Source organism: Babylonia areolata, chromosome 7 (genome assembly GCF_041734735.1).
Source record: "Babylonia areolata isolate BAREFJ2019XMU chromosome 7, ASM4173473v1, whole genome shotgun sequence".
NCBI lineage: Eukaryota > Metazoa > Mollusca > Gastropoda > Neogastropoda > Buccinidae > Babylonia > Babylonia areolata.
The window spans coordinates 11,475,481-11,500,939 of record NC_134882.1 but is presented as its reverse complement, the minus strand read 5'-3'; the positions used below and the strand labels follow the sequence as shown (position 1 = coordinate 11,500,939).

The 25,459-nt window shown below is 40.9% G+C and overlaps 1 protein-coding gene across 2 annotated transcripts in view; it reads left to right on the top strand.

The window, feature by feature from the left end:
- The first annotated feature begins 3,865 nt into the window (after positions 1–3,865).
- The window catches only part of LOC143283700 (fatty acid hydroxylase domain-containing protein 2-like), a 22,429-nt gene continuing 835 nt past the window's right edge, over positions 3,866–25,459 (top strand). Inside the window, exons 1-7 of one of the 2 annotated variants that reach the window (XM_076589943.1) lie at positions 3,866–3,950; positions 10,107–10,247; positions 11,317–11,420; positions 13,418–13,539; positions 14,946–15,154; positions 16,364–16,636; positions 17,834–25,459. The exon at positions 17,834–25,459 is cut by the window's right edge and continues 835 nt beyond it. In XM_076589943.1, the coding sequence (XP_076446058.1) occupies positions 10,144–10,247; positions 11,317–11,420; positions 13,418–13,539; positions 14,946–15,154; positions 16,364–16,636; positions 17,834–17,996 (975 nt within the window). In that variant the 5' untranslated portion in view covers positions 3,866–3,950; positions 10,107–10,143 and the 3' untranslated portion in view covers positions 17,997–25,459. Of the gene's footprint in view, positions 3,951–4,014; positions 4,145–10,106; positions 10,248–11,316; positions 11,421–13,417; positions 13,540–14,945; positions 15,155–16,363; positions 16,637–17,833 lie in introns of those variants that run through there. The other variant, XM_076589944.1, reaches the window with a different exon arrangement.

Sequence of the window (25,459 nt, the reverse complement as noted above, 5' to 3'; positions counted from 1 at the left end):
TTATTAATGCTTAATCATACCGATTCAAATCTTTGTTGATTAGTCAAGTTTGCTTACTGTTATCATTAGCATTTCGTTCTAAGGATGTTTTATTGTAATCTCAATTTTAAAGCAAAATTTCACCAATTATAATTAGCCAACAGACACACACACACATGCAAACACGCGCGCGCTCGCACGCACACACACACTGACACACACACACGCATGAACAGTTACTTTTCCCTCTCCAGTAGCCGTCTTTTCCCCCCTATCTTTGTCAAATAACACTTATGGCTAAAAGACGCTAAACTGAAGAAGAAGACAACAACAACAACAATAACAACAACAACAACAACACACACACACACACAGACACGCACGCACACACACACACACACACACACACACACACACACACGTGTGTGTGTACGGGGAGTATCGACACGGGGGAGTATCGACACGGGGGAGTATCGACACAGGGGAGTATCGACACGCTCCCGTGAAAGGAAACTAAAACTTGAAATCTTGAATCTTGTGTGCAAAAGATTTCCCTGCAATGGTCATGAACTGAACCAAAGAGAAACCTTGTATTGTGTGCATGGACTTTTGTTGTTTCTACATGCAAGGACACACACACACACACACCATTAACTGGCATTCAAAGAAAAGACACGATATGTGCATAATGGAGAGAATTTTAGAGTTGCAGAGTATGAACACCTACATTATTCTCTCTCCCTCCCTCCCTTCTTGAAAAAGACTTTCGGTGAATTATATTGTCAGCGGTGAGGGCCCCAGTCGTCTTCATCTGGATGGTTCTCTCCATGCTGCGCAGAGCATCAGTGATAATAGTCCATGATGGACTCCTCCGGCTGCTTTACCCTGCTGAAAAGTATGGACAGTAGTGTGGTGACACCCGTCCATCACCGAACACCCCCAGCAGAATGCCGGTCACCTTCTCTGGGGTGTTGGTGTCCTCCAGGTCCCGCAGCATCAGCTCCCTGCGTGCGGTTCCCTGCAGATGGCAGTAGATGAAGTATGCAGCCATCTCGTCTCCCATGGGGTATGCGGCCAGGACCCTCTCCGCCTCAGTGACGAAGTCCTCAGCCGATGTCTCGCCTGGCTCACCAGTGAACACTGGCAGTGTGGGTGCCGCACACCACTGCATGGGGGACTGCTGTGCTGTGGTAGTAGGCATGGTCATCCTCGGGCTGAGTTGGGCTGTGCTGGGCTGCGTTGGGCTGTGTGCTGCTAAAGCTAAGAGACACCTCACCTGCTGATCCTGTCGGCGACGCCAAGTTGTTAAAAAGGGTAGTGGTGGGGATATGGGTTGTACGGGTAGGTGTAGAAGGTGAAGGGGTAGAGTAGGATAACAGGCAGAGGATAGGTGCACAATCCACTCTCTCCTCGTACCACAGCACGGTCTTTTAGAGAGAGGAATTGAGGTGTTTATTTCTCTAACTTTAAACAGCACACCTGGAACACACACAATATTAAAACCCAGGTTAAATCAATACCAAAACATATGCTGGACATAACTGCACCGATGTAACAGAAACATCATTATGTTGTCTGGACAAGTAAACAATTCCACAGATAACCTTTCTCCATCCTGACACTCAATGTCTAGCCGTACACTCTCTTCTCAAAGAGATCTATGTAAAGATGTAAAACAAGCTTCATATAGCTTACCATCAACAATCAGTGGCACATAAGTTAATGTGCACCAAATATATGGCTAACAAAAACTAACTCCCAGTGTTTAACTCCTGTCAAACCACCATAGAATAATAGCTGTCGCACCAAATATGTGGCAGACAATTACAAACTCCCAGTGTTTAACTCCAGTTAAATCACCATACAGTAATAGCTGTTTCCATTAAGACTGAACAAATCTGTACTTTGTCTCTGCAAAGTATCTCATTGGTAAAATTATTACATGGGAATCATATAGTTTCCAAATAACATGGAAAATAGATAGCAACCTGTGTGCACCAACATAGGACTGCCTGTCAGTGGTCTCAAATCTTATTGAACACATACAGCTATGTGTTACCTCACTGGCATATAACACATGACTACAGTACATGGTAATCACAACTACCAAGTCACACATGTTCCCCATGTTGCATTATCACTCATGTGCACACACACATGGAAACACATGAACATACAGTTAGCCTGTAGATTTGTTCACCTTGAATATAACCATCACCACCTAACATACAAAATAGGTATGTCATACCTCAAAATAACTCCAACATTCTACACGGATGCAACCCACACATAATCTCTGTGTTTCTTTGTGACTGAATGCTTACATTGTTCCCATAGTATGTCAACAATTGACACACCACTGACATGTTACTGAACATTATCATTTACGTAAGCCAAGATGCACAACCTGTAAACCCAAAGATGATGTCCAAGCATCATACCATAATATCAACCTGTAGGAAACAGGAAAGGGGGGTGGGGGGGGGACACCCAAATACCCTAAACCAGTACTCCATTTAGTCATGTACTGGCTACATTGTGTATTTTAACCACTTTTCCCTCAGTCACTAGCCTCAAATACAATTAAACCATACACATGCTGACTATGCTCTCTCACAAGTCATGGTATCTGCATCAACACATTCCAGTTACATTAACTGTGAAATACCACATCAGCTAAAAAGGATCTCTCAACACTCTTGTGACACAACATCACAATTCTACAAACTCCAAACTGTTTCCAAAAACCATAAAGTAAATTGTCAACATGAAAGCAAATTACCAGTGCAAGCATTACTCACAACCCCAAACGTTTCAGTCTTCACTTTATATTCATGTAGCAGAACACAATCCCACTGAGCCAGTGTGTTAGTCACAGAATCCAAATGTACCATAAATCAAGCATTGAACTATGTCCGAAAAATAGATGTTAGCTTGACGCTCACAGCCCCCATGGTACTGTCTTGACTGTCCGGCTCTCCTGGCCTGCCCCAAGCAAGGAAAAGAAAGAAACCCCACTTGCCTGTTCATTTTATCCTCTTCACAAGTTGGCGCTGTATGCCGACCCAGAACGTTTCCAATTGGCTGAAGTTAACAGACCAATCTGGGACCGACAGTGCTAGACTTGCACATCCAGCACTTTTCTCACAGAACCCAGCATTGTCAAGGAGAAGGGGAGGGGTGATGAAAAGAGGAAAGGAAGGAGGAAAGATCCCCCAGCCCTGATTCTGTTCTAAACAGCTCATGATAAACTAAACACACCACACCATGTGGTGACCATTGAAGCAGATGCCATCCTGCCAGAGATCGACATGGGGGGTAAGGAGGAGGATTGGGGGGGGGGGGGGGGGGGGTTGAGGGTGATGGAAGTGGAAGGGAAAAGGGCAGTGGAGTGTATAGGAAGAGAATGGTCAGAGGAGATACCATCTTTACTTAGTATTTCTTGATAACTTGCTCCCTCTGCATTTGGCCAAGGGAAGGGGGTGAGGAGGGGGGGGGGGGGGGGGAGGGAGAGAGTGTATGGGGAGGGGTGTTGGTGGGGATAGATGCCATGGAAGGGGGGTGGGGGGAGAAGAGTAGGGAGGTAGGAAGGAGGGGTCCTTCAGTGAGCAGTGTGTCTGAGAAAATCCCATGCTTCCACCATAGGCGCCTAACACACTATAACAATTTATATATATATATATATATAATTATTGCTGTTATTATTTAAAAAAATACAAACAAAACAAAAAAACAACCAACAAAAAAACAAACAAACAACAACAAAACAAACAAACACACAAAAAATAAACAAAAAAACGGCGTCGTCACTTGACCAAGAATGGTAGGAAACTCTATCGCGGAGTTTTAATTTATTCGCGAGTTATGTCCCGTGGAACCGTGACGTCAGGACTGTTTTCACTTCGCTAAGGGTGAGGCTCGTTTGCAGCAGACGGCAGCTGGCAACTGCCAAACCATCATATAAACTGAAAGTGAGTGCACATGACAGTTGAATTTTATTGTTGATCATTAGATTGTCAGTTGATATGGATTAATTCTGAATGTGCTTGTGCAGGAAAAAATTGAGTTTGGGAGAAAACAGAGAAGAAGCGAAGTGTGCGAAAATTGTGCATCATGACTGATCGAGTGAGCAAGCTGTGAAGGCTTTTGAGTGGAGCCAGTGAAGGTTGTTGAATTATTCATTTGGTTTGATTTCTTTCAGTTTGATAAAAGTGTTTTGTTTGGACAGTTTTGTAGTTGTTTTATGTTTTCAGCCATTTTCTTTTTATTTATTCAAAGAAAGAAAGAAGAAGAAGAAGTGAACGAAAATTTATTGACTAGATCTAGATCTTAGTCTTATTTGACTGTTTTATTCATTCAGATTGAATGGCAAGGACTAAATTGTAAAAAAAAATACTTTGTATTTTCTGTATTTCCTTCACAATTTTAATAGTTGTAGTGCCTCATTGTTATGTTCTGCACATTATTTCTTAGATGTGTAAGACCGCAAACCTCAATTTATTTCTTGAATAATTGAAACTCTTTTTTTCCCTGGCTATCCAAGTCTCCATCTCTCTCTCTCTCTGTCTGTCTCTCGCTCTCTCATCTGCCTCACAAACACAAATATGCATTACTGAGCAAGGTGTGAAGTCTTTATAAAGAATGGAGTGAAGTCAGTGAAGGTGATTCTCTCTCTCTCTCTCTCTCTCTCTCTCTCTCTCTCTCTCCCTCTCTCTCTCCCTCTCTCTCTCCCTCTCTCTCCCCCCACCCTCTCTCTCTCTCTCATTTTCTCCCCCACTCACTTTCCCTCGCTGTGTGTCTCTTTATTTTATACACACAGATTGCTTACAGAACACACACACACACACACACACACACACACACACACACACACACACACAGAGTAACACACACACACACAGACACACACACACACACACACACAGACTCACACGCAAATGCACACTCACACACATGCACGCATTCATTCTTTTGTCTTGTGAACTCCATTGTTATGGATCTGTGTCCAACTATTGAAATAATTTTTCATTTAAATTAGACTTACTTGCTTATTTATCATCATTGTTGTCATTTTTGTGTGTGCACATAGGGTTGACTTCATCAAGATTTTGCACTTTATAGATATTATTATTATTAGTAGTAGTATTTTTATGTATTTATCTATTAAAAAAAAAATTGTTAATTTATTTTTATTTTAATTTTATTATTATTATTTTTTTAAGTTTGAAAATTTCTCTCTCTCTCTCTCTCTCTCTCTCTCTCTCTCTATATATATATATATATATACACATGATACATATATATATATATATATATATATATATTATTATTTAAAAAAAAAAAATCTCAAGGCCTGACTAAGCACGTTGGGTTACACTGCTGGTCAGGCATCTGCTTGGCAGATGTGGTGTAGCGTTTATGGATTTGACCGAATGCAGTGACGACTCCTTGAGCTACTGACACAGTGTGACACACACACGCACACACACACACACACACACACACACACAGAGAAAAAAAGTTGTGTTTTGACACCACCTCCTGATCATTTGAAGCTCAAGTTCAGATTGTCAGAGGAAAAGCTTTTCTTCTCACTACTGGTATCTTTCCATCTGCTCTATTGCCTGCTTTTTCATTATGTCCTTCTCAGCATTGGCATGGTGCATTGCAAGATAGTTTTTGCTGTGCTGATTTATCGGGTATCATGACTGTTACTTGGGGTTAAATATTTCTTGACTGCAGTCAGGAAGATTAGAACAACAACAACAACATATACTTGAACAGTTAACTCCTTTCACAATGGGAATTTAGACACACATTGGTGCAGAATAGTCTATGCAGTGAGCTAAAAATTGAATTGTTGTGAACAATGTTTGTATGATGCCAGAGAACACCAGTGGAAGCAAGCAGATGTAAATGGCATCGACTCCTCTGAAATTCCACGACATTTTCCATCGGTCAATATAAACTTATTATCAGTTTTCAGATCTGATGTCCAGCGTACACTAGGAGTGTCTGATGATCAGCTATTTCTTGATTTGGAAGGTCAAATTCATTATAAATGATTGATGTTGCCTGCCATTTTCAGCTGTTTCAAAATTGTTTTGAAGTGTGTGTGTGTGTGTGTGTGTGTGTGTGTGTGTGTGTGTGTGTGTGAGGGTAAAAGAGCTTCTACAGCTCATTACACCCAGGCCATTCTCTGTGTGTGTGTGTGTGTGTGTGTGTGTGTGTGTGTGTGTGTGTGTGTGTGTGTGATTGTGTCTGTGTGTCTGTGTCTGTGCCTGTGTCAGGGTTAAGCTTCTTCAGCTCTTTACATCCTGGCCATTCTGTGTGTGTGTGTGTCTGTGTCTGTGTCTGTGTTTGAAGTGTGTATTTGAAGTGTGTGTGCGTGAGGTTAAAAGAGAAAGTTTCTACAGCTCTGTACATCCTGCTGGCCATTCTGTGTGTGTGTGTGTGTGTCTGTGTGTGTGTGTCTGTGTTTGAAGTGTGTATTTGAAGTGTGTGTGTGTGTGTTTGAGGTTAAAAGAATAAAAGAGTAAGCTTCTACAGCTCCGTACATTCGGGCCATTCTCTCTCTCTCTCTCTCCCCCCCTCTCTCTCTCTCTCTGTTTGTGTGTGTGAAGCCAAGTCAGGTCAAGTCAAAATGATTTTTATTCAAAATTGTTTTGAAATTGCGTGTGTGTGTGTGTGTGTGTGTGTGTGTGTGTGTGTGTGTTGTGTTGTGTTGTGTGTGTGTGTGTGTGTGTGTGTGTGTGTGTGTGTGTGTGTGTGTGTGTGAAGCCAAGTCAAGTCAGGTCAAGTCAAAATGATTTTTATTCAACACTGTTTTGAAATTGTGTGTTTGTGTCTGTGTCTGTGTTTGTGTGTCTGTTTGTGTGTTAAATCATTTATAATGCACTGGACAGTGTTATCATGCAAAGCTGAAGAGGTGCCAAAAGCAATGGGAACATATGTGTATGTTTATGATATGAAATATTTAAACTCATCTGTACTGCCTGCATGTGTGAAAACATCAAGCTTTAAAGCTTGTATTTTCACACACACACACACACACACACACACACACACACACACACACACACACACACAGAAATGCTATCTCACTGTCTGCCCACCACCTTCCCTGCCCTCATACAATGCACTTGATACACAAAACATATCAGAGCAGTGTAACAGATATTTCTTTGTTATTTATTGCCCTGTGATATCATCATGTACTATGTTGTATGATTTATTATGGAGACAGGTGCTTATCTCTTCACATTTAAATGAATGCATGTTTAAAAAAAAAAAAAATGCAGACACACACATAATCTTTACCTTCACCACCACTAGCCTTCCTCACCCCTAGCCCCTTCCCACTCTTCTAGTATCTCTTCTGGTGGAAAGATGTTGACATGCGTCTGCACATGCACACACACACATACACACACATGCACACACACACACATGCACACACACACACACACACACGCACACGTGCACGTACATACACACACAGACACACCCACAGACACACACACACACACACACACACACAAACTTGGCAATACCTCTTGGCTGACTGTAGGACTTGGGCAGAGTTCAGTGGAATTTGTATCACACTGGTTAAAATTGTTTCCCACACTCCTGTCACACACTCCCCACTGAACTTTCCCCCTCCTCCGTACCCCACCTTCCATCCCTCACTCTCCTCCCACCACCCATCTGCCCTTCCCCTCCCCCTCTTGAACTTCACCACCCTTCTGATGATCCCTTTGTTATGACTTCTCTCTTGCTCTTCCTTAGAAACACACATAAAGGTTGAACTTACCTTAACAGCCTGTATGAAGATGTACTCTGTCAGTGTGTGTGTGTGTGTGTGTGTGTGTGTGTGTGTACACGTGTGTGTGTATGTAATAAGACAGGGAGAATACATTGCCCAGGTTCTGTATTTAGCAAGTTCTGTGTGCACAGAAGTATAATGTACAGTGTATTCTTGATAACCATTGCACACACACACACACACACACACACACACACACGCGCGCGCGCGCGCATGTATACACACAATTTTAAAATCAGTTTGTAGTATTTGACATGTACACAATTTTGCGGCTACTCACAGGTAATTTCTATTATTAGTATTAATTTTGAGACTGTACGTGCATGTGCGGATGTGATTTTTTGTGTGCGTATGTGTGCTTATGTATGACAAATATTTATTGGTCTGTTTTGGTTCTAGTTTATCTCAGGCTCCATCTGTGTCTGATATGAGACATTCTTGTCTGGAACATACATATATTTTTTTTTCTCATGGCATGCAATCGTTTTGATACCCTTATTTTACATTTTTCTGTCTGTCGGTATCTGTCACTGCTTATCTCATCATAGCCATTGCTTATCGAATGCAGGATCCTCTTCCACTACTGGCTTATTGGTAAGTTATTTTTAGACTGCTGTGCTTCATTGTTTGAGCAGCAGCAGAGCAGCTCCACGCCAACAGATGGCTGGCTGACTTGTGCTGCAGAGTGGAGTGTGGGTGTTGCAGTGGGATTTGGAAACAGTATCACCTGTCTGTATACCGTGGCTCTGCAGCTTACTGAGTAGACTGCTGTGTCATGTCATTCAGTCTCTCTGGCAGTGTTTGTTTGTGTCTGGCAGTGCCATTCTAGGCCTCTGTTTTTTTTATTATTATTATTTTATTTTTATGATATGTCTGACCACTGGTCTGTGTGTTGGTCTTAAAAAAAAATTTTTTTTTTGACAGTTTCTTTGTACCATGTGTCTGGGTATTGCTGTATGTCAGCCTGTGTCTGTTGGTCTCTGTGATTGTCAGAGCATCTGTCCCTGTATGATTGATTGTGATAAATAGTGATATATTTTTGTCTGTTTAACTCCTGATCAGTTTTGCCAGCTTGCGTGTGTGTGTGTGTGTGTGTGTGTGTGTGTGTGTGTGTGTGTGTGTGTGTGTGTGTGTGTTCTGTTTCATTATGAAAAGGTAATGCATGGAAAGCCATTTATATAAATTCTTTTTAATTAGCTGAGTACACAGTACTACACACCAAGCCCAGTTTACAGATATATAGACACCACCAGTATTTGTCTCAAAACTGGTCAGGAAATTTTGTCAACAGTCTCAAAAACAGCAGTCAGTGACAAAGTGAGATGACTGATATTTGATTGTGCATTCCCAGACTTCAATTTGAAAAAAAAATCTACACATATTTTCATGTTCTGACAAATATCAAAACATAACAATCTAATATATCATTAATTTGATGATTAGTGACAGTGTTGTTCACATGCACATGCAGTCATTGAGGATATACCTAAAATAATGAATTGTTTTGATAAGTGATATACAATTGAACTCAATTGAACAGCAGTTGTTTTCATTTCATTCTGACGACTTCTTTTCTTTCTCTTTCAGTTCATATTCTCTCTCTCTCCACAACTCTCTCTCTCTCTCTCTCTCTCTCTCTCTCTCTCTCTCTCTCTCTCTCTCTCTCCCCACCCCTCCATATGTGTTAATGTTTCTGTCCCTGTGTCCTGTATTTTCAGTATTGATTTTACAGACCACCCACAGAGAGACAGGTGGCAGGTTGCTGTGGTTTGGTTAAAATGTCAATTGTTATGCCTGAGCAGAGAGTGCATATATCACTGTTTACTGCTTCAGCTCAGTTTAAAACCTCTCTGGAATGATAGCAAATTTAGTCATGGGTAACAGCTGCTCTGAACCCATTAGCTCCTGTGACATTGGAAAACAGAATCACAGCCTGCTGCCACTTGCCTCTCTCTCTGGGAGGAAAAAAGCATGTTAATTGCTTATCTCATTTCTTTGGTTCAATAGAATTTTGTTTCATTTCGTTTTGTTTCTCTGTTGCTGATAATCACTACATCACCATGTTTGGCTGTTCATGATTGGTGACTAGGCCTTTTTTTTTCTTTTTTCTTTTTTTTTTTTGACCAGAAACAAAAGCAGATCAGGCTTCAGAGAACTTTTGCCACCAGCAGAATTCGTTCTGGTAACAGCTTCATGGAAACAGCCTACCATATAAACAGGTTGATGGTTTCAGTATTCAAATTGTGTGATGAGTTGATACTTGCTGGAGGTAACAATTTCTTTTCTGTTTTTTTTTCCTCAGAAAGGGAAACCTGAACTGCAGAACAGAAAACAGAGCTATGGTTGGGCAGATCCTTCGCCTTGTGGATTCTGTCCGCAAAGGTCTCTTCATTGTTGGAACAGCTCTCCTGATATTTGTGGCTGCTAGAAACACCATAACATGGTGAGTTGGATTGCATGCGAGAGTTACAGTCTGTTTGAGCGTTCTCGAAGTATTTGCCAGTCAGCAAAATGATAAGGTGTAAGTTTTAGCTTTAAACTGTAAATAAGAAAAAGATGGGGGTTTGTTTTGTATTGGATGCTTTGTAGGTTATTGATTTGTTCCCAAGTGTTTAGAGGTGAAGAATGGTGTGTGATGAACTTACTCTGAAAACCATGAGTGCTCTCTTATTCACTTTTGGGAATCATACAACTTCTAGCTCTCTCTGAACATTCACGAAAGAATTTCTGATAAAATGCATATATATATATATATATTTTTTTTTTTAAAGATACACTTTCTTGCTTCATCCATTCAAACAAAATGTCAGAGAGGCAAATTCACTGACAAAAATAAATACATAGAGAGCTGGGTAATGACAGTTGTGAAGAGAATGTCTGGATCTGCATGGACAAGCATTATGCCAGAGAGATTTGAAGAAGAAGGGGCAGAGACAGTGATGATAATTTACCTGGGTATGAATTTTGCGTAAACAGTTCATTCATTTTCATATCGCCAATCATGAAAGATATCTAGGGTTTGTGGGAAATACTTTGCTACACGCTCACATGTGTGCACACACACACACAAACACACACACACACACAAACACACACACACACACGCACACACATACGCACACACGTGCGCACACGCGCGCACACATAGACATACACACACACACACACACAGAAAGGGATGGAAGTGGGAGAGAGAAAGGTGGTTGGGGTGAGGAAAACAGGATCACTCATCATCCTGCTGTGTTCCTTTCAGCTGGTGGTAACATGTTGTTCAGGTTTGAGTGCTCTGTTCCATTCCCTATCATTTATTACTTGTTTACTTTCTCAAGTTTCTGGTCAGCAAAACTGTCATCACTGGGGCATATGCAGAGCATAGACAGTCTCTTTTTTTTTTTTATTGTTGTTGTCATAAAGTGAAAATGTCAGAACAGTTGACATTTGCCATTAATCTATAATTTCATTTTGCTGTGGGCTTTTTCTTTAATTTTTTTTAATTTTTTTTTTTTATACAGGCACATGCAGAGATTCTGGGGAGCCTCTGGAGACTTTTGGCAAAAACAATGGAAGAATATCTACCAGCTGTGTGGCAGTAACTCTTTCATCCTGGGTGTATTTGGTCAGTATCTGCATGAAATGTTTCATTTTGAATGTATGAAAGGTGCCTGGATTTTTGAATAAACAAAGACACACAAACACCAAGCAGCCACAAGTACGCCCTCCACGCTGCATGGTTTCAGATTTTGAACATGGAATGATGCATGGAACTCAGTCACCACAGAAGTAAAGACTCGGACCAAAATTATATCCCTTAAGCCATTCTGATGTTTGTTCAGTTCATGTTGTAGAAGTAAATATAGAGGAGATTTCTGCTGCTGCTGCTGCTGCTACCGATAGTGACTTAGATCTTCATGAAAGGTGATGAAGAAAGTTCAGAGTTTGAGCAGGTTACATCTTCATGTGTGGTTTGGAGTTCCCACATAGTGTGCAAACCTAACTGCCAGAATGTACTGATTGTTCTATCCAGTATGTTCCCACACACAGTGCAAACCTAACTGCCAGAATGTACTGATTGTTATCTCCAGTATGTTCCCACACAGAGTGCAAACCTAACTGCCAGAATGTACTGATTGTTCTCTCCAATAATGTTCCCACACAGAGTGCAATCCTAACTGCCAGAATGTACTGATTGTTCTCTCCAATAATGTTCCCACACAGAGTGCAATCCTAACTGCCAGAATGTACTGATTGTTCTATCCAGTATGTTCCCACACAGAGTGCAAACCTAACTGCCAGAATGTACTGATTGTTATCTCCAGTATGTTCCCACACAGAGTGCAAACTTAACTGCCAGAATGTACTGATTGTTCTCTCCAGTATGTTCCCACACACAGTGCAAAAACTTAACTGCCAGAATGTACTGATTGTTCTATCCAGTATGTTCCCACACAGAGTGCAAACCTAACTGCCAGAATGTACTGATTGTTCTATCCAGTATCTTCCCACACAGAGTGCAAACCTAACTGCCAGAATGTACTGATTGTTAATGTTATTTCCAGTATGTTCCCACACAGAGTGTAAACCTAAAACTGCCAGAATGTACTGATTGTTCTCTCCAGTTTGTTTGTCTTTTTTCTACGGTTTAGTAGGGTAGTTCTATCTTTTGTGTTTGTTGTTGTTTACTTTACTAAAAAAAAAATATGTATGTATATTCACATCACACTTTTGACTCTGAAGTAACTGTTCTGGCCTGATATGAGGATGTATTAGTTCTGTGAGTGGTAAGAACAAGAACAAGAACTGAGGTTTAAAATAAGAATAACAAGAGAGGCAAGGCCTTCAAGACTCACTTGTCATAAATTAAGTCCCCTAGCATTAATTACAGAGTAATTTCCCTTCTTTACAATCTGCACCAAAACGTTTGCAAAATAAATAAAAATTCCATGCTTAGCAAAAGAAATTCCTGTTTGAACAAAAAATGATAATAATGACTCCTCTTATTGTTGTGTCAGAATGAGAGGTCAGAGTGCAAAGTTTAGAGAATACAAAAAATAAAAATATAACTAAATGCAGTTTTCATATAATTAGGCTTTTAAAAAAAATTTGGTGTCCGTCCCAGAGGTGCAATATTGTTTTAAACAAGATGACTGGAAAGAACTGAATTTTTCCTATTTTTATGCCAAATTTGATGTCAACTGACAAAGTATTTGCAGAGAAAATGTCAATGTTAAAGTTTACCACGGACACACAGACACATGGACACACACACACACACACACACACACACAGACAACCGAACACCGGGTTAAAACATAGACTCACTTTGTTTACACAAGTGAGTCAAAAAGTGAGGTGAAAGCATTCGTTCTGTGTGACTGAGATTGTGATCAGTGTGCATTCTATGTTAGCACACATACTGCATCAGAAGGTTACTTTACAACAGCCAGAGACAGAGGCTTGTTTTTGTGATTTTTTTTTGGTGCTTTTGTTTAATGATGAAGGTAAAGATTTGTGTGGAGGGTGGATGGGGGTAGTATTTATTTGATAGTTTGGGTTTTTTTTGGCGTGTCTTTTCTGTGATGATGTTTTAGTGGCAGTGTTTGGCCCTGCTTTCAGGCACCACCCTGTTTGGGTTTGTGGTTTTCTGGCTGTCCAATGCATTTCTTCTTGTGCTGGATGTCACCGGCAAGCCAGCCACTCTGCTGCGCTACAAAGTCCAACCTGACAAAAATGTGCCTGTGAGTGACCTTCAGCGGGTGGGGGGTGTGCATGTGTGTGTGTGTGTGTGTGTGTGTGTGTGTGTGTGTGTGTGTGTGTGTTCATTTATTCTTTTGTTTAATGTCTATCCGCAATTGTGACTTTAGATGAGAATACATCACTTTTCCACCCCACCCATGCATTAAATCATCACTATTTTCCCTGTTCCTCTCTCCTCATTTCACTTAAAAAAAAGAATATAAGCAAAATAAAACAAACTAACTAGTCAGCCAGTAAAATTATTTAAAAGTGTGTGCATGTGTGTGTGTGTGTGTGTGTGTGTGTGCGCGCGTGCGTGTGCGTGTGCGTGTGTGTGCGCGCTGGCGTGTGTGTATGTGTGTGTGTATGGAAGTGTTTGTGTGTGTGGGGGTTGGTTGGTAGGGAAATGTGTCTGTTTTTCACCCAAATTGCATTTGCTTTTTCTCTCAACAAAGATCAACTGAATACATTTGGAGAAGTAATTTATATTGCACACTAGATAATCAAACTAATGTTGGCAAGCATTTCTTTCTTTAAAAACATGATGATGGACTTCTTTCAGAAAGCCTGCAAATAACCAGTTGATCATCATTCTGGCACCTAGCAGAGGGGGGTTGCTATAAGATATTATATATGTAAGGAAATTGGAAACTGTTTGCGAGCATGTTTTCTGTGTGGTCACTAGGTGAGTCATCAGTTTGCCCCTTGGTCAGTGACCAGGTGTTCAGGGGGCTTCTGAGAAGTCAAAAAAAAAATCTTGGGGCTCCCAGGGGCTCTTTTACCAGGAGTCTACCAGACTTCCTTTAGAGGGTCACTCTGATGCTGCACATTGAGATCAGATCTGCACTTCTATACAGTACACATCTAAAACAGGTACAGTTTCAGTTTCTCAAGGAGGCATCACTGCGTTCAGACAAAGCCATAAGCTTACATCACAGATACGGCCTTCTGCAGTCAGCTGGATCATAAGAAATATGACCAACAATAGGTGATAGGTGCTGTAGCCGAATAGTGAGTGCTGGAATCTCACCCAAGGTTCCAGAGTTTGATCACCGTTTTTGGCACACCTGGTGGGTTTACTGGTAGAGATTTTTCAGATCTCTCAGGTCAACGTATGTGCAGATCTGCTAGTGCCTGAGCTTCCTTCAAGTGTGTATGCATACAGAAGATCAAACACAAACGTCAGATATCCTGTAATACATGTCAACATTCAGTGGGTTACAGAAACAAGAACATACCCAGCATGCACACACCTGAGGAAACAGCGCATGGCAGTCTTGTACATACGAGTGAAAGTGAAGAGCTGCAGCCCATGAATGCAGAAAAAGAAGAAGAAGAGGAAGAAGAAGAAGCAACGATGCGAAATGCATCACTGTGTGTGGTGGTGGTGTGTTGTGTTGTGTGTCAGGTGTCCAAAGACATGCTGCGGAGCGCGGTGGAGCTGGTGCTGTTCAACCAGGTGGTGGTAGGGATCCCTGTGGCCATGGGGGTGCACTGGATGATGGAGTGGCGGGGCTGCAGTCTGTCCCCGGACGACCTGCCCACCTTCCACTGGGCCCTGCTGGAGCTCATCATCTGTGTGCTGGTGGAGGAGATCGGCTTCTACTACTCCCACAGGCACGTGGATCGCTGTTCTTTTTCATCTGCCTCTTTCTTTGTAGTTGGTTATTGTTGTTGTTGTTGTTGCACTTACAGTGAATGGATAGGGTGATGGGCAGGTAAATGTTTGGTGGTAGGGCAACACTGTTGAGTTTTGTATTATTGTTGCGCTAAATAGGGTGATGGGTGGGTAAATGTTTGGTGGTAGGGCAACACTGTTGAATTTTGTATTGCTGTTGCGCTAAATAGGGTGATGGTTGGGTAAATGTTTGGTGGTAGGGCAACACTGTTGAATTTTGTATTGTTGTTGCGTTAAATAGGGTGATGGGCGGGTAAATGTTTGGTGGTAGGGCAACACTGTTGAATTTTGTATTGTTGTTGCGTTAAATAGGGTGGGCAGGTAAATGTTTGGTGGTAGGGCAACACTGTTGAATTTTGTATTGTTGTTGTACTAAATAGGGTGATGGGAGGGTAAGCGTTTGGTGGTAGGGCAACACTGTTGAATATTGTATTGTTGTGGTGCTAAATAGGGTGATGGGCAGGTAAATGTTTGGTGGTAGGGCAACACTGTTGAATTTTGTATTGTTGTTGCGCTAAATAGGGTGATGGGCATGTGGATGTGTTTGGTGGTTTGGTAACTCTGTTGAATTTTATGTTGTTGTTATTGTTGCCTTTACAGGGAATGAATTGGGTGATGGGGAGGTGAATGTGGCTGATGGTTGGGCAACTTTTCTTAAACTGTTTATTTATTATTTTTTTATTTGTTGATGACACTAGTATTTCACAACTTCTGTTCTGCCTTGACTGCAGCAAGCAGCTGAAATAGTGGAAACTGTGAAAGTTGTATTGAAATGAAAATGGGTAGTGGAAGTCTACTTTTATTATGTCTTTGTCATTCCTGAAAGATAGAGAAAGGTGTTTGCATGCATGGCGTGTATGTGTGTGTGTGTGTGTGTGTGTTTGTGTGTGTGCATGTATGTGCAAGCATGTTATATGGCATGCAGTTACATGTGTTAACATTTCTCCAAAAGTTGAAGGTGTGTGCGTCCGCGCACATGTAGCACATGTGTGTTGCATGTGTGTAGAAGGGCCATGTGTTTATATGTATGTGTGTGTTTCCATCTGTTTCTATGTATGTGTGTGTTTCTGATCTGTTTACGTATGTGTGTGTTTCCGATCTGTGTACATGTATGTATGTAATGTGTGTGTTTCCCCTGGCCTTGGCAGAGTGCTGCACCACCCCCGGCTGTACAAGCACGTCCACAAGAAGCATCACGAGTGGACGGCGCCCATCGGCATTGTTGCACTGTACGCCCACCCCGTGGAGCACGTGCTGTCCAACCTGCTGCCCCCGGCCCTGGGCCCCGTCATCCTGGGTTCACACCTGGCCACCGCCTGGATGTGGTTCGCCCTGGCCCTCATGTCCACCACCGTGGCCCACTGTGGCTACCACTTCCCCTTCCTGCCCTCCCCGGAGGCCCATGACTACCACCACCTCAAGTGAGGAGGGGGCTGGATTGGGGAGTTGTTGATGTGTGTGCATGACAGGCCTAATAATAGCCGAGTGTTTAAAGCGTTGGACTTTCAATGTGATGGTCCAGGGTTCGAATCTTGGTAACGGCACCTGATGGATAAAGGGTGGAGATTTTTCTGATCTCTCATGTCAACATATGTGCAGACCTGCCTGTGCCTGAACCTTCTTCGTGTGTACACACAAGCAGAAGATAAAATGTGCACGTTAAAGATCCTGTAATCCATGTCAGCGTTCGGTGGGTTATGAAAACAAGAACATACCCAGCATGCACACCACCGAAAATGGAGTATGGCTACCTACATGGTGGGATAAAAACTGTCATACATGTAAAAGCCCACATCACAGGTGTACATATGAGTGGACATAGGAGTTGCAGCCCACGAACGAAGAAGGAGAAGAAGAAGTGTGTATGCATGTCACACCACCTTTGTTGAGTAACTGAATGGGGGTGGGGATGGAGGGGAGTGTCATGGAGGTGCTGAGGGTGGTGGGGGATGGGGGGTGGTGGTAGTTGATTGATTGATTGGTGTGTTTGCATGAGTGGTGAGGTGTGTGCATTTTGTGGGCCAGCCCCTTGTGTATGTGTGTGTCGTTGTACCTGCCTCTTACCTTTCAGATATTCCTGTTCGGCTTTAAAACTGTACTGTCTAGGGCTTGTGATTGCACAAATAGAGGGAAAGGAAGAAGGGGTTCACACTGTGTAGAAAAGAGAAAGGGATTTTGCATGTAATAGTAAAACTGATTTTACATAACTAAAAGGGTCAGTTGGATGCCGATGTCATGCATTGCATTGTGTCTGGGTATTTGGGTCTGAGGAAGGTATATTTGGAATAACGATACCAGGGATGTAAACGTGCCCCCTGTAAATAGGCAAGACAAAGTGTGTGGCCTGTCGACACTCCCCTCATGATCAAATTATATGGTAGCCACAAAGAGCTGGAGAAAATAGTGTCAGTCATCACTAGAGCCGGACTGATGGCGTAGCTGTAACCGTCCAAGGAGAGGAAAGAAAAATAATGATTAATTGTGTGCGTGTATTGAGTTGGAGTGCAAGGGTTTGTGTTTTTGGTGAGAAGTTGAATATGTAGACTTTGAGTGTGTGTATGTATGTTTGTAGGAGTGTGTGTATGCTTACACATGCTTGCTTGCTTGGCTGCCTGCAGATTCAACCAGAACTATGGGGTGCTTGGAGTGCTGGACCGCCTGCACGGCACGGACAACCAGTTCCGGGCCTCCAAAGCGTATCAGCGTCACTTCTTGCTGCTTGGCTTCATCCCCATGTCCCAGCAGTTCCCAGACCAGCCCAGCAAGAGCAAGTCAGAGTGAGCCCCTGGTGGTCGCCCACTCTTCAAATCAGTCCCCCCCCCCACCCCCTGATTCCCCTCCCACCCCTTCAACTCATTTGATTGTTGTGAAGAAAAAAAAGCTGTCAGGAGAGTAAGATCTATCTTTTTTTCTTTTATTATTATTTTTATTTTTATTTCTAGTGACATGGATTGTTTGACAGTCTTATCTCTTTTAGCCTGTAAGAGAGTCATGACTTGAATGCTGGTTTCAGTTGCGAAATGTTCACATCAGTTTTTCGCGTGTCACTTTGCTATCTTGTCTTTGTACATCATTTACACATCACCAGTTTTTTTCGTTTTTGTTTTTTTGTTTTCTTTGGGGGATGCACAAATTACCACAATTTGTGAATCTACAACCCATGCTATTGTGCAAGCTGCACATGTCAAACTGGAAACGAATATTGTAGAAAGTTTGCGTGTAGTTGGTGATAATCAGTAACTGGTTGTGCCAACGATCAATCAGTACACACAAGGAGAGAATTAAAAGTCACTCCTGAACAGTCAGCCATAGTTTGCCTCACATGAACAGAACTGACTGCATTAGTAAAACAAGAACCAACAAACAAAATGAAACGTTATGTCCTGATGAAAATATTCTACAGGTGGGTCTCCTTACGGTCAGACAGAAGCAACAGCAGGACCACTGTGCTGGCATGGTAGAACTAAAACTGTCACAGCGTCAGCTTGCTTTGGACTCTGTTGCAAGGGGCCTCGTTTTGTCCCAGCGTCTTTAATGATATTGATGGTTATACAGATAATGTTTTCTTCAGACCATATTTTGCGTGGACAATTTAAAATGTGAGTTGCTCTTTCTTACATTTTTCGGGCTAGTTCAGGGTTACACACACAGACACAGAAGGAAGCCTTATACTCATGAGTTGGGTCAAGAAGCAGTGTGATGAATCTGTCTCACAGGAAGAGATTGGAGCTTGTAGATCGTGAATTGTGGTATTTTCTGTCAGACGTGCTTTAAATCTATGGTAAAACAAGCATTAAAGATGTTTGTTTTGTTTTTTGTTGTTGCTTTTTTTGGTGTGTTTTTGTTGTTGCTTTTTTTGGTGTGTTTTTTTTTGCAGCTGAAGCTTGGTATATAATTTACACTTGTCCCTTTGCTTGATATTCTTCCTGGATCTCATGCAGTCAGTATTGGTTCAATCATAAACAAGCAGTAAGTGATCTTTGCAGGTCAGACCTTCATATCACTGGCACATTCACTGAACTGTGTTCATGCAAGCTTTGCTATTGTCTTGCATTTTTTGTGTTTATGTGCGCACACGTGTGTGTGTGTGTGTGTGTGTGTGTGTGTGACAGTCCGATCTGCTTTGAGGGTGCATTGTTGAGAGTGTGCAATATTATATCCAGAAGTGTTGTGATAACACCTTAAAGCAGACTGTCTCCTCTGGATCTGTTCTGCATTGTTTTAAAAATCTAAATGGCCTTGAAGTCAGGAAGTGGGGAGAACAAGGAACCTGTTCCCCTTTCCTCCTGCCACAAGTCAGAGACAGAGGATAACCTTTGTCCAAAGTCTGCTGTAGTCACCAGGTGTCGGTGAAAAAGTGCCGATGACCAGGTGGATTTACTGCAGCAGACTTTTGCAACAGCTTAGCATCTTTCTCTGAACTGCTCTTGAAGTGTTCTGCATTGTATAATGTTGAACTATGAGTAAATATTTGTCCAAGTTGAAAAAAAAAAAGCATTTCTGCTGTGTTGCTGTGTTTAGTAGTTTAGCTTACAATATATCTCATTGGTGTGTGTGTGTGTGTGTGTATGCATGCTGTGGTCTTTTAGTTGGAAAGTATTGGCTTCAGAATACTAAGTGGTGTTGTGAATATCGTACAGATTGGCACTGCTCTTTTGTTTGGCAGGTTTATTGTTGGTTCTGGGTTTTAACTATTCAACTTGTTGTGTGAGTAATCAAAGTTGTTCATGGAAATGTTTGATGTGATAGTGTTGTTGGCTTTTACCAAATGCCCTTTGTGTTCATTTTGTTTTACCAGTTTGGGATCAAGCACCATTTTGTTTCTTGTGTTTGCTTATTTGTTTTTAGTTATTGAACATTTTCTTTTTAGCAATCGACAAACGATCTGGCCTCCCTTACAGTGCCACAATCAGCATTTTATATTCCCTTTTTACCCTTTGTTTTTTGTTTTTTTAAAATTTATGAAATAGTTCCAGTCTCGGTAAATTTCACAAGGTATACGAGTCATGAGTGTTGTTTGCAGAGCTTTCTAATGAGTAAATAAATCATTTAGTGATTGTTGTTATTGTGGTATTCAAGTATATAGTGATTGATTCCTGTGCCTGCCATTTCCACATGTAAACGAAAATGCCATGATCTTCCAGAGTATATGCTCACCCGTTGTTTACAAGCTTTCATTCCCCCAACATAGACAAAGTGTGCTGTGTGTTGATTGTTCTCATACAGCACAAAAGGCTATGCTTTACATACATGCAGTACAGCTGAGAAAAGGGTTGTGGCTTGGAAAATGTGGGGTAGCTTTGAATACTCACAGGCGCTAGATAGATGTTTTTCATTCAGCTTCCCAGACAAAGACAAGGTTTCCCTTTGCGTGGTTTGTTTTCTCAGAGCTCGTATCCCAACCAGCCAGTCTTTATATGTGCAGTTTTGCCATGTGGGTGTCGGGCCATCTAAATAAGTTTGGAACAAAACATCCAGCTCTACTTGTGGTCCATCAGGGTAGCATCTTGCATGCATTCGGATCACACTGTTGGCATGTCAGGCACTTGTCTTGTGTCAGAATAAAACAGGAATGCAGCTTTTAGATCACAGGGTTATGATTTTCACCCCCTTCATGTATTTCTTTGTTGGATGTCCCTATGTCCCTAATAGGATCTCAGAATATCTGATAGGCTCAGGAAAATTCCTTTGGTTCAGGCTGTTTTGATAGGTTTGATCTCTTGTGTGGTTACCATATTTTCTATTAAAGCACTCCCCCCCCCTCCCCTTTTAAAAAAAAAATTACCCATGCCCTTTGCAGTGATCAGCTGAAAAAGCCTTCGTATATGTCTCATATAACTTCTGTTTATCTCCCAAGACCATCTCTCACACCTTTTTGTGAGACAGCACACTCCACGCTTGGCGGCACACTTTGTCTTAGTCGACGAAAGAGTGCTTGCTTTCAGTCAGCATCAAAATCCCTCTGTCTAGCATTTATACAGGATGGATTTTGTAGCCCCAGCTTGAAGATGTTGGTTGCACCATTCCTCATTCAACATGTTGATGTTACACTGAAGACAGAGAGGACTGTTTTCCACAGCAAGTTTGTATTATGCAGAGTGCTTATCACATGCATATATTATTTCAGTTACACATGTTATACCGTGACTCACTGGAACAGACTCTGGCAATGGTCTGAGTCTTGATGCATATATTATATTAATTATGTATGCTGATATTAGTGTTTTTGAAAATCATTCTGTTCTTGAGTGCTGTGTAAGCACACAGTTATTGTTTTTACTTTTAAACTGCAATATCGGAATATAAACCACCCTATTTCCAGATGAAGAGATACAGAACATCAAGGTTTCTCTTCAAGGGTGGACACATTTTACCGATTCTAGTTAGAATGGGAACTTATTGAGGATGTACACAATTTATCAGTAGTAGTCTGAACCAGGAAAATATGTACCCCCCCCCCCCCCCCCCCTTCTATTTCCCCCACTTGCTTACAAGGAGATGAAAGATTTGGACTGAATCAGTACTTGGACTGAGTTGAACATTGGTGCTGAGACATGAGCTTTAGAGGAAAAGTCAACCAATCAAAATGTAGTTTGTGATATGACACTAATGCCATCTGTGATAGTTGTCTCAAAGATCTTGTTTTGGCTTGTATAGAACATTTTAAAATGTTTAAAAAAAAAAAAAATTTATATTTGTGTTTAGGGCAAGTGTATCCTTTGTAGTCATGTTGTTGAAGTGTATCATTTGTTTGTTTATGGTTATGTTGTTGGAAAGTGTAGCGTGCATTATTTCATAGTTGTGTTGTTGAGCAGTGTTGATAAGTTAATAGTTGTGTTGTTGACAAGTGAACAAGTCAGAGTGTACTGCTCATAAGTTCATAGTTGTGTTGTTGACAAGTGAACAAGTCAGTGTGTACTGCTCATAAGTTCATAGTTGTGTTGTTGACAAGTGAACAAGTCAGTGTGTACTGCTCCTAAGTTCATAGTTGTGTTGTTGACAAGTGAACAAGTCAGAGTGTACTGCTCATAAGTTCATAGTTGTGTTGTTGTCATAGTGTTATGTTCATAAGTTGCTGGTTGTGTTGTTGACAAGTGAACAAGTCAAGAGTGTACTGCTCCTAAGTTCATAGTTATGTTGTTGTCATAGTGTTATGTTAATAAGTTGGTGGTTGTGTTGTTGACAAGTGAACAAGTCAGAGTGTACTACTCCTAAGTTCATAGTTGTGTTGTTGTCATAGTGTTATGTTCATAAGTTGCTGGTTGTGTTGTTGACAAGTGAACAAGTCAGAGTGTAGCAAGACCCTAGTCAGATATTTGTTGCCATGTGGACAGGTGAGAGGTGAAAAGAGCGACAGCTGGTTGTCAGTTGTGTCTGATGTGGATCTCATGTGTGGCTTGAATTGATTCCATGTTTGAAGTCTGTAACACAAAGAAAGAGATCAAAAGCATTAACAGCTTGTTCAAACGTTTACCAGTTAAACAGGTTGTCCAAGCATTTGCCAGTCTCTGCTTTGTAAACTGGTGGGTTTTTTTTTTTCCGAAAAAACGATTTGTTGAATGATCACTTGATAGATTTGTTGACTGATTGATTGATGGATCTGATCTGACCTGATTTAAGTTTTCTTGGTATCTTAAGATCGGTCCCATCTCTTTGGGCATTTTTATGTTTCTGCCATGGTTTGGAAGGTTGTGTTGTGTAGCTACTGCTTCCCCAGAAAGTGATTTTGTGGCCTTGAGTTGTGGTTTTGTTTGCATCACTGTATGTTTGTTGTTGTTGTTGTTGTTGTTCAGACTAAGTAGACAATATATTTCAGAAAGACTCTTATCTATAGAAATGACACACTGATTGGGTCTGTAGAATGTGTGATCTCATAAAAACCTTTATAATCAGTCTGTCCAGCGGTATGGAAAAAACAACAACAAAAACTTGAACGCATTGCACTTGTGTTGTGAAGACAGGCAGGCGAAGATCCCTTCTGAAAATATTCTTCTTTTTTTTTTCTCCTTTGTGGAATGTGTTGTTTGTGGGAAATCACACACATAACATTGTGATCTGCAGTGGCTTGCATGCTTTCACTGAGATGTTTGGAGTTTGTTTCGCTTTGCTTAAAGTTGTACAACTGTGTATAAAACTATCTTTTTCATGGAAACTGTAGTGTTCTTTTCTCTCTGTTTTCAAACTTTTATTGTTGTTGTTGCTGTTGTTGCTGTCCACATGAGAATGAGTGAAAATTTGTGACAATGAATATACACAAGACAATCAAAATTTTATTGAGTTAAGTATCTCAATATTTGCGTCCAGAGGTATGAAACCATATTTCGATGAAAAGATGTTTTATCAGATATCACAAATATATGAACATCATCCATCATTACACCACAGAATACTGAATGCATGTACTTTGATGGAGGGGGAAAAATTCAAATGATTAACCAGAATTTCCGCTTTGGTCAATTTCTCTCCAAACTTAATTTTTCTTTTGCTTCTTTTTCATAGTTAGATTATTATCTCAGATGTACCACTAACCTTTTTTTCCTTCATTATTTTCAGTTTATTTTTACACTGTATTCATTCTATTGTTCTTTTCTTTAATAGCTTTTTATCATTTAATTAAAAGTAGGACAATACAACAGTGTATTTTGGTTTCACTTTTTCTCTTCTTAATATTTGTATTTGTATTTGTATTGCTTTTTATCACAACAGATTTCTCTGTGTGAAATTCAGACTGCTCTCCCTAGGGAGAGCGCGTCGCTACACTACAGTGCCACTCATTTAAAAAAATTTTTCCTGTGTGATTTTTTATTTGTTTTTCCTATTGAAGTGGATTTTCTACAGAATTTTGCCGGGAACAACCCTTTTGTTGCTGTGGGTTCTTTTACGTGTGCTAAGTGCATGCTGCACACGGGACCTCGGTTTATCATCTCATCTGAATGACTAGCGTCCAGACCACCTCTCAAGGTCGAGTGGAGGGGGAGAAAATATCGGCGGCTGAGCTGTGATTCAAACCAGCGCGCTCAGATTCTCTTGCTTCCTAGGTGGACGCGTTACCTCTAGGCCATCACTCCACATAAGGCAATGCTCATATCCCCTCTCTTCCATTGACCTTGCTGGCTTTCACGTAGGTACCAGTACACAGCACATGGTCTTCCTCTTTTTCATCTTCCTTCCTTGCATCCTTCCTGGGTCTGTGGTGTTATTTCAATAGCATGATAAAGTGATGATGACACACTTTTATATTTCTATGCCAAGTCACAAGCTTTTTTTGTTAATAAAAAAAAAAAGAAAAGAATTTTTATTCTCTCTTATATTTTGTTTTGAAATGTTCACACACCTTTGCTTATGTATCCATGATGTGTTTGACACTGCTGTATCCATGTGTATGTGCACATCTTTGATCCTTAAAGGTGTAAGAACAACATGGACATACACACACACGAACACACACACACACATATGTATGGATATAATGAGGAATCCTTAAAATCAAAAAGAATATACTGTGATTGATATTATATGTATGTATCACAGCATGCTTGCATGTATTTATTGTATGCCCCCTCACCTCCATCTTGCCAGCTATGTATAAGAAAAAAAAAAATGTTGTTCTCCTTGCTCCATGTGTATTGTCTTGCTACATGCTGATGAAGGCTGTGTAGTTGTCACACAGCAATACATGTTCCTTGTTATCACAATTTCAGGAACACTAAAGCACCCAAAATGTCTGCGACACAGTGCTGAAGTTTAGTATCTTTGGAAATCAAAACTGAGGTGTCACCCCTTTGCTAAATGCAGAGCCTCAATTATTGTAGTTTGGATTGCCTTTGGGGCACAGTAAAAATGGTTTTAAAAAAAATCAGCTTCAACAGAAGCAAACATTTGTTGCTGTTTTATTTGTTTAATGGTGCAGATGTATGATCATATGGATCGTTTTTCTAGCAGTGAAAGCTATGGAAATTTGTCCATTTCCATTAACTGTTGAGTTGCTAACAGATTAATGTCTTGAATAGGATAAAAGTTTGGAATATTCTTCACTTTTTCTCATCTTTTATTCTTTTCACTTTTTCTTCTTTTCTTTCCTTCCTTTCTGTTTTTGTTTGTTTTTGTTTTTTCAGTTGTAAACTATTTTTTGTTCCATTTGCTTGTCATTATTTTGACAATGTGTTAAGTGACAATCTCAGCAGCTTTTTGTGACACTAGGGTGATAAAGACAAAATGAAATATGGTTATTGGCTGGAAAACTA